Raw genomic sequence first — 9,241 nt, forward strand, 5'->3', positions numbered from 1 at the left:
TATTTCAAACTAACGGCCATAGCTAAACTGCAAGTATTTAACGCTGCTCTCTACCATCCATGTGTGTTACTGTGCTCTAAGAAACATGCAGACGCTGAACAGCTTGCGGGCACTGTGCTGGTCTCACAGACGTGATCCATGCCTACTAAATGTTTGTACCGCCTTGTATTCAAGTGCCGTTTCAGAAAAAACTTTCAACTTTTGCAGCAAAGACATGCGGCGCAACACTGGCGTTTGTGATTTTAAAGTACTTGAAGCCCACATGACCCTGCACTCCAAGAACTCTACGAGGAATTTCTGTACGTCTTCAACAGTAAGAAACTGTTGGAGTTGCGGCTCTTCTCGCCAGTTGTTCTTTTGCTCGTCTTGTAAAGTTATACAACCTCCTATTGAGAACGTTAATTATTTTGAGCTTTTCAACTGGTAAGTATCTAAATATCTGCCAGCGTTGTTGCTAAACGTGTCTGCTAAATGCTCCCAGGGGCTAGGGTCTATAAGCTATGTGTTGCATAAACATATTTGGGGGGCTAATTAACAGCTAGTTCGTGTTTAACGTGCACTTGCTACACCGTCCGATGGGTATTAGAACGCAAAGCCAACTAACCAGCGCGAATGCGTGGCTGCACCTGGTTGTGTAGCTATAGCGTTAGCTAGCATAGTCCTCTAGGTCAGGTGTTTTGTCGAGCCAGCGGACCGTTCAGTGCTGCGCATGCGCACGTCACCTTCGCTTCAGGTTTTGGATGCATTTTTAGACATAGCAATCATATTTGGTGTGGTGTTGTCGGTGTGTGTGCGGGATTTTTATTTTTTATTTTAATGTTCTGTGGAACAGTTTGTTTTGGAAGATTACGCAACTGAACGACAGTTCACACTAAACATGTACACAGGCAAACATGCATATCCCCGTCCCCAGTGCTCGAAGTGGGCCGACATTCATTGCCACTTCTACATTTTTGTCTTTAGCGTACCTCGACACTCAATCTCCACGTATTCCTTTTCTGTCCTTTCCATATCCGGTTCTGGGAGATGCCTATAGAGTGACCCTATGTAAACCTCTTCATTACAGATGGGTCACTACGTGACGCTCACCCGTTCCCCGCACTATCTACAAGTCTAGTACAAGTAGCTAACGTGAATAATAGTCTAAGTAATGTTAATGCTAAATAATAATGTTGGCCTGGCTCCAAAAGAACACGAAGAGAACGCTTGAGTCAGAAAAGTCAGCCAGACGTCCCAAAAACACCCAGACGTCATAATTTGACCCATGTATGACCTTTTGTACAGCTCTTCCTGTCCTTTTGGATGCCTTTTCTTTTTTTTTACAAATTACACACCCTGTGGGTCTACTGGGGCCTTACACTCTAAAGAATACTAACCTTTTGGGATGAAAGGTTACGATAATATTTGAGATTGGAAGGCAAATACTCTTTGAAAGGACTCGACATTTTCACAAACGAAATGTCATTATCTTTATCACTACACCATAGTTTGGGAGGAAGTGTTATAAATAGTTCTTTATATTCTTAAGTAACAGATGGGAGTCATTTGCTAGCCAGAATTTGTTGTGAGGAAGTTTGATGCAACAATGGTAAATAAACCCAGATCTCTTTTTAGTTTTATGTTGAGGATTCTGCCAATTTTCTGAGCTATGAATTTCCAGAATCTAGAGATGCATTTACATTCTCAAGTCATGAAAGTTTCCTTGTGCCACTCTTCTGCCGCACAGATAAGATACTACAGTCAATTCTATTCATTCTCACTGCCATGTAGTCACTGTATACATTTGTAAAGCCTTACTGTATTTGTAATATTAACTCGGCTTTATTTCATCTATTATTATTGTAGTAGTAGTTGTTGTTGTTGTTGTTGTTGTTTGAACCAAGTGCAGTGTTATTTCCTTTGTTGAGAATCCATAAGTGTACACGGAGATCAAAATCGCCCGAAGTAGTTAGATTTTAGCTATGTAGGCCCGACATACTTTACGTACATTTCAACAAGGTTAGACAAATCCTCAGAACACTGGCCCTTAGGGTCATCTGCTCATGTGAGTCTCCAGACACTGCAGTTGGGATTAGAGGAGGCTGTGGAAGGTTGCTCAATGAGAACTGATGAATCTTTGCTTCGATATGTAACCTCAAAGTTGTTAAAATGTTGAAAGATGGAGGGATTTTACAGACGAAAACTGAGAAGCTTGCGGTAAACACTTTTATATATAGATATATAATAATTTTATACACACTCCTCTGGCCTTTTGGGTCCTTGTGGTTCATGATTTACAAACTCAGTAAGCTCTTAAAGTTCAGTGACTTTATATGTATGGTGCTGTACAGTGTGTTTTTCGCAGGCCCTGTTGTGTTTTTAAAAACACAAGAGCCATACAATACATTCAGTTTGTTGAAATGCGTGCTGTGTGGCCATGATTAGCTGCTTAGCATAGCAACATTGATTTCCTGGGTAGTTTTGTTTGGGTTGTTTGACAGACTAGATAGTCCTGGGAATGGATTACTGGCTGAACAGTCCAGGTGTTGGCTTTAGCTACAGTTTGGCCCAACCAGACACTAGTTTTCAACATCTGCCTTGTGCAACCTGTAACTTTTTTTTTTTTTTTGCTTTTCTCAACTAGTGATCAGACATTTGCGTTGGACACTCAGAAACTGCAGCAGCGGTATCTTGAGCTTCAGAAATCCCTACATCCTGACAACTTCAGCCTGAAGTCCTTGGTACTTATCTTTTCAAGCATTGCTATGACTTTTACTCCATGACTTTAACCCAGATTAAACAGAACACTAGTGACCTCTAGTGGCGCCATGGTAGGCTGCAGAGAACTCAGAACATTTTATTTTTTTTGTTGAGCGAAATGTTTTATTTATTAAGACAACACACTTTGGAGCTAAATTTATAGCAATTCATCATTTCCATGAACACTACAGAACCTGTATATAATTTGCATTTACAAACTCTTCAGTACAGGAAGATTCAAACTTGCAGAATCTGCAAGCGACAGTCATAAATATCTGTATGCAGTTCCAAATTTTGCAGCGTCCACATTAGCACTTCCAAAAGCATCACATTAAATGGTACTGGTGTTAATTTGATGCTTATTCCTTTTAGAATATTAGTCTGCTTACATATGTCAGAGGCGTGTATTTCAAGCCAATCTGCACTAAGCTGTGAAGACAGTTTTGTTGCACTGTTGGTGTCCCAGATCTCCTGTTTTAGTGTCCTAATTCCAGTTGCTTTCTATATATGCAGAGTGTGCAGGTCAGCACTTTGTTTTTTTTTTCCAATTTATTTATTTATTTATTTTTTAGAAACAACAAAAAACCTAACAGCAAAGCCAGTGCAGTCTTCCTACAAGACTGGGGGGTATGCTTTTTAACGGCAACATTCCCGTGCCTCGATGTGGATTCTCTGGGGCTTGCCAAGCCTGACGGCTGAAAAGCCTTCTAGCACCAACCCCCCGCCCCAATGCTTTCCTCTTATTCTGCCTGTCACCTGCACAGCTCTGTACTCCCTGAGACAGCTAACTAACATTCAGTACCTCTGCTGTTATCCAAACCTTCAGAATTTGAGGAGGGGTAAAAAGAAAATGCAATTATCGACGTTGCCAAGGATTCCTGAATGGAGAAGGTGGCTGCACGCCATAGGGACTGTTGCAAAACAAAGTCATGTTCATTTACTGTGATGCTTGGGATTGACTGACTGTAGGTAAATCACATTCTGTGAATGGTAAAGTGTGAAATTATAACAGAAAATTGCTTTTCATGAGTTCACTGTTGACATTCTGTATGTGTTGACCATGTGGCTTGACTTTTTTATGTGGCAGTATGTTGCCAGCTAAGAAGGTGAACACAATGAGCAGGAGGGCAGTAATTTGGGCAGGTTTTGTGATTCTTTGTTTCAGACAGAACAAGGATATTCTGAACTGCAATCAGCCTTGGTAAACAAAGCCTATAGTACTCTTCAGAAACCTGTTACACGTGCTGTCTACATGGTAAGAGGACCAGCCTTTAATTTCATATAAGCCTTCTCCTATGTATTTAGCACTGACGAGCTTTGTGCTGTGTCCATGCACTTATTTACAGTGCTATAAATGGGAAATCTTAGTACGGCACCCTCCTGTAGTTACTGCTGAACTCATCTGTTAGTCAGGGATTTCGTATGGCTGGGTTTTAATAACGAAATCGTAGAAGCCAAAGGTTATTAAATGGTGAACAGGCAGTTGAATAAAGGCTTTAGCTCCCACCTGCTCCTCAGATACAACTTGTTTCCTGCGTGATCACCCTCAGCTACAGCTGCAAGGAGTTCATCTTGAGGAGGGCACAGACTCCATGGTCAGCCCTGCCTTTCTCCTAGAGGTCATGAAGGTCAACGAGAAGCTGTGGGAGACCCAAAGCCGTGAAGAGGTCGCTTCCATAGGCCAATCGGTGCGAGGTGAGTAGGAAACCAACAACTGTTGCTGCATGGCACATTAGAACCAGCTAGTGAACATTGCTTCCTCATGTATCATAGACCTTGTTCATTTGACTTCTTAAGGCCTGAAGTATTTTTACAGAAATGCCCAAGGCTGTTTAAGATTTTTTTTAAAAATCTGTTTTGATGTCCTTATTTTTGTAGGCTGGGTTATTCAATTGCACAAGTTGCACGCGCTCTTTGCACGTTGGAAGCCTTGACTCACTGCTTCCGTGTCCGTTTCTTAGCGCAAGGACACGCAGTTCTGCTGTAAATAACCACCATCCTTTCTCTCCGTCTCCAGAGGCGTTGAAGGACCTGAATGAACAGATAAATGCGGCGCTGAACAAAGGTATCTCTTCATTTCACCCCAACCCCCCTTCCACCCAAATTTGACACTGGCTTTGCCAAGGCTGCTGCTAAAGGAGGGAGCAAGCGAAGGTCTCGCATGTTTTCTTGACACGCTGTGGAAAGATGGTTATTTATTTATTTTTTGTGACAATCTCACGACTTTTTTTCCGCAGGGGACTTGCAGTCAGCCAAAGAGCTCCTGGCTCGAATGAAATACTTCAGCAATCTTGAGGAGAAGGTAAAAGAGCAACTGACGGAGAGCTTGTGAGGGGGCGTCGAAGGACTGTTATCGCACACTTCCTTCTTCATACACAAAGCATGGTGGGATTTCAGTTTAAATTTCATGTCGTTTTAAACTTGAACATGCATTATATTAAAACATATTTTTTAAAAGTGCATTATTCTCCTCCTCTTCTTCAAAAAAACAAAAAACTCCTGCTGTAATGGAGCCAAACATGAAATTCAGTCACACTGCTTGACATGCCTGACTGAATTAAGGTTGTATGGAACTGTGTTCCATCTGGTAAATGCCATTTAATATACCATTGACCCCATCTGTAGATGTTATCTACATATATGCCTTGTGTATTTTAGCTCTTTTGTTTTAAACTTGGATGCACAAAAATGTCACCGAATCTTGCTGGCTCACAGCCTTACAAAAAAAAAGATCCCTCTTAGTTAAGCTTTCACTCTTGCAGTTTTCTGTCTTCCCTTTGCAGTGTCTGTGATAAATGCGTCTTATTGTACTATAATGTAAACTGATTCATTGGCTGTAATTGGAGCAAGTTTTGCTAGATTGTGTCATTACTCTGGACAACCAGTTAAACATCGCGCTCTTATTAGATACCGCTTTAGCAAAATGGCTTTATTGCGCCAGTTTGTACTGCCGCTTAGGGTGGGGAATAAACTAAATTATGTAATAATCCATTTACTTGATTCAGGATTTATGACCGTGTTTGTGATTGTGAATGTTTGTGTTCCAGTGTTAAGGCAGAGAAGCAAGGTTTTTGTGTGTGTGTGTGTGTGTGTGTGTGTGTGTGTGTGCATTTTCCTGCATATGTGTGGGTACACTGGAATACCTCACTCAAGCTGTAGAGGGAACCATGTTGCCTGAAAATGATGCAGTAGAGATAATGGCAAACAGATGGTTGACCTTCTCACCGAAATGGATTTACATTTGCTTCTTAACACATATGACATGGAATAATATACATTATCAGAGTTAGACTGGTTTGAGCTTCTTTCATTTTAGAGCTGTGAAATTATTTTGCAAGAAATTGTGTTAACAAACATGGCCTCTAATAAGTGAACTGTTGTGTGGATTTTAAGCAAAATCAAATACTAAACTAGATTTTAACCTAGAAGTTAAGGTACATCACCAAACAAAAGAGTGGAGAATGAATTTGAAGGGGTGTGTTTCGCATTTACAAAAACAGCTTAGACAACAATGTGTTTTTGAATCCCAACAGAATTCATGTAATGCATCTCTAGCACTGCTTTGAGAACGTCTTGCAGTAATAAGACTTGACTGCTTGTTTATTAAGTCCCGAACAACAATGTCACGCACCCGAGTTTTTCCTCAGAGGAGACACCATTTCCTTAATACATGTAGATTGGCTTTGAATTAAACGTTGCCGGCCCACTGCGGGGAGAGAGATGGAGACTGGATGGAGACAGACGGAGGGAGGTAGAGGGATGTGGCCTATTTATTATTCATCCAATAATTGGGAGACATGTACCACCCTGCCAAATTAATGAGAAAAAGTGATTGACCAATCCTGACCGCCACCACAGTCTCCACGGAGACTTTGAAATTGAGTTTGGAGAAGAGCGAGAGCGTATGAGCGTGAATGAGAGTGTGAGAGAGGTGGGAAAAACGAGCTTCAAAAAAACACTGCATAGAGGAGAAATTGACTGGGGCTGCATAGAAGGACGCAGAGCAGGAAGTTGTGTTTGTAGATGGCAGTCCGCACGGTTAGGTTTCTCCTGCTGGCTCCATGCCATGACTTTAAGACCATGTTTATTTTCGGCGAAACATGATTACAATTGTGAAAGCAATTGTTTGACTATTATTATTGCATTGCACAACAGGCATTACTTTTGTATTCGTTACTGCCTTATGTGAGACTCAGTATACCATGTGTCATTAGCTACACCACAAACATGGGTGAAAGTTATCCAACCTGAATATTAAGTAGTTTTTCATCCCTGCCTGCCAACTTCAAATGTGAAAAAGCCTCAAGTAATGCAAAGTAAATAATAAAATCCATAACTATATAAATGTCAAACAGTGCCCAAACTACAGCACAGTACCATGACTAGCTTAGATAAAAGGGGCTCTCTTTATACCAAAGCTCCGGTCTTATAAATGTTAATTGGTGATTTATCCTCTGAATGTCACAGTGCTGCTCTTGTTTGAAGCTTGCCATTAATGGTTGTGGACATTATTATAACGTACATGAGTATTTGCTATTTTAAGGTCATAACAGTATATATAAAAAAATAAAATAACCTTTTTATGTATTGCATAAGTATAATGTATTAGTGTGGCTTCAGTGGTTGTAGCTGTATTTTCTTAGATGCCTATCGAGGATATGGATGCATGATTTAATCCTGGGATACAGCAATAGCCACCTTAATTGGAGGCACAGAAGTTTCAAAGCAACGTAAGCAGATAACAGATGCAGCTTGGGGAGTGTGTCTCCTCTTGGTTTTGAAACAGTATACTTTAGACTGACATTGTCCACAGATTTTAATTTGGCGCATTCTTTGTTCTTTATTAAGATCTGCTTTTGTATTTTTAAAACGAGACATCCATATCAGGAGAACTAGGTGGTGCTAGTGCGTTGCTGCATTTGCACATCGTATTGCTGCAGGCGTTCACCTCACTGCAGTACTTTTCTAAGCTTTTGATATGAGAACAGCAGGAGGAACTCTGGGAAATGAGACTCAGGCGGGACTGAATGCAGCGCAGGGCAGGACAGCATGTCTCAAGAATGACAGGTTCCATCACCCTTAGCATTCCAGGCTTTTGAGCTCTAAATTCTAATTCAAAAGTTCTTTTAGTGTGCCATCACCAGGCACTTGACTATCTTAGGAACTTCGCCAGTTAATTACCTGGGTGCAATATGTTGTATACGAATATTATATTTATTTATAGAACAGGTGCCCCACTCTGGTCCTGGAGATCTACTTCCTTGCATGGTTTAGTTCCAGCACCTGGCTCTATATTCAGATTTTCCTTAAGGCCTTTATTAACTGAATCAAAGTTGCTTAGGCAGCGTCTGAATTAAACTCTGCACGATGGTACATCTACCAGCCCAGAGCTGGGCACCTCTGGTTTACAGCAGGCCGAAGTCTCAAAGAAAGAAATGGAACTTGGTGAAGTCATTATGATTGTAATCACAACAAATTTTGTGCTTCTCTCTGAAAATACATAAATCCTTTAATTTTTAAAGGTGCTTTTTGTGCCTTCACACAGCTTTATTAACAATTATTCCAAAGCTGTCTACACCCAACAAAGCCCAGAGTGTGATCCAATTTGATGCTGGAAACACACTGTTCAAAAGCGAATTAATTGGCAGTGAAATTGCAACACGATGACAGAGATTGCAGTATTTGCGAAAGTATCAGATTACTGCAGACACAACAGGGAAGCATCTCATCCTATGTAATGTGTGTGGCCTTTGGGAATGCATTTCTAGATGTTAATGAAAGATTGGAAGAGCACTGAATTTCTAGCATATCAGATTATATATATATATATATATAATATACCTACCTATCTCAGATATTGTTTTAGAACCAAGGAACAAGGAAGACTTTGAGACAGCATTCTGGTAAAAGCTTTTCTCTCAAGAATAGGTGGATAATCATTGTATTCTATGCCATGCTCAAGTGTTCTGATCTCTGTTCATACATGTTATTACCTCTGGATACGAAACAAACTGATTTATCATATTAAGGTCTATAATCCAATATGCCAACTGCAATAGATTTTTTTTAATTCAAATCCCACGAAACCTTTATTTCCATCTCCAGCACATACTCTTGTTACTCACAGTGAAGGCTCTTTCTTTGACTTTTTCAGAGATCCTTCCTTTACCTCTGCTTAATGACATGACTTGCAACTACAAATTTCTTGTTAGTTCACAAGATTCAGGCCTCTTGGTTCAGTTTGCTTCACTTTATTTCAGACTGCGGAACAGTATGTTCCACATTTGAGCCTTTTGTACTGTTACTGCACATAAACCAAATACACTAAGACACTGGACTATCTAAGGATACACATAGAGTACATGGAGTATATTAGACTTAAATAAGATAAACTATAGCAATTGTTCAATACATCTAAAATAGAACAGGTATAAAATGGAATATTGAATATGTGGACTGGTGTAGTCCAGTAAACTGAAATTACCACCTACGTGACAAAGTA

General features: G+C 40.3%; 1 protein-coding gene across 3 annotated transcripts; it reads left to right on the forward strand.

Moving 5' to 3' along the window:
* Positions 1 to 2: 2 nt before the first annotated feature.
* hscb (HscB mitochondrial iron-sulfur cluster cochaperone) lies at positions 3 to 5,199 on the forward strand. Of its 3 annotated transcripts, none has more exons than XM_027010609.3 (6): positions 3 to 423; positions 2,624 to 2,720; positions 3,905 to 3,994; positions 4,290 to 4,434; positions 4,757 to 4,804; positions 4,977 to 5,199. In XM_027010609.3, the coding sequence occupies exons 1-6, from the start codon at positions 86 to 88 to the stop codon at positions 5,069 to 5,071; spliced, it is 813 nt and encodes a 270-aa protein (XP_026866410.2). In that variant the 5' UTR covers positions 3 to 85; the 3' UTR covers positions 5,072 to 5,199. The 3 variants fall into 3 exon arrangements, with proteins under 3 accessions (XP_026866410.2, XP_081571290.1, XP_081571289.1); XM_081715164.1 differs by lacking the exon at positions 3 to 423 and adding an exon at positions 467 to 1,588; XM_081715163.1 differs by lacking the exon at positions 3 to 423 and adding an exon at positions 1,615 to 2,196.
* The last annotated feature ends 4,042 nt before the right edge of the window (positions 5,200 to 9,241 follow it).

The sequence above is a fragment of the Electrophorus electricus genome, chromosome 5 (assembly GCF_041902795.1).
Source record: "Electrophorus electricus isolate QZ-2024a chromosome 5, ASM4190279v1, whole genome shotgun sequence".
Taxonomy (NCBI): domain Eukaryota; kingdom Metazoa; phylum Chordata; class Actinopteri; order Gymnotiformes; family Gymnotidae; genus Electrophorus; species Electrophorus electricus.

What these genes read in the sequence shown, in the direction of transcription:
- hscb (XM_027010609.3), top strand. Translation starts at nt 86, where the DNA reads ATGCAGACGCTGAACAGCTTGCGGGCACTGTGCTGGTCTCACAGACGT. An exon ending in ACTTCAGCCTGAAGTCCTTG is followed by an intron (nt 2,721 to 3,904) that starts GTACTTATCTTT and finishes TCTTTGTTTCAG; the next exon opens with ACAGAACAAGGATATTCTGA. An exon ending in TTACACGTGCTGTCTACATG is followed by an intron (nt 3,995 to 4,289) that starts GTAAGAGGACCA and finishes GATCACCCTCAG; the next exon opens with CTACAGCTGCAAGGAGTTCA.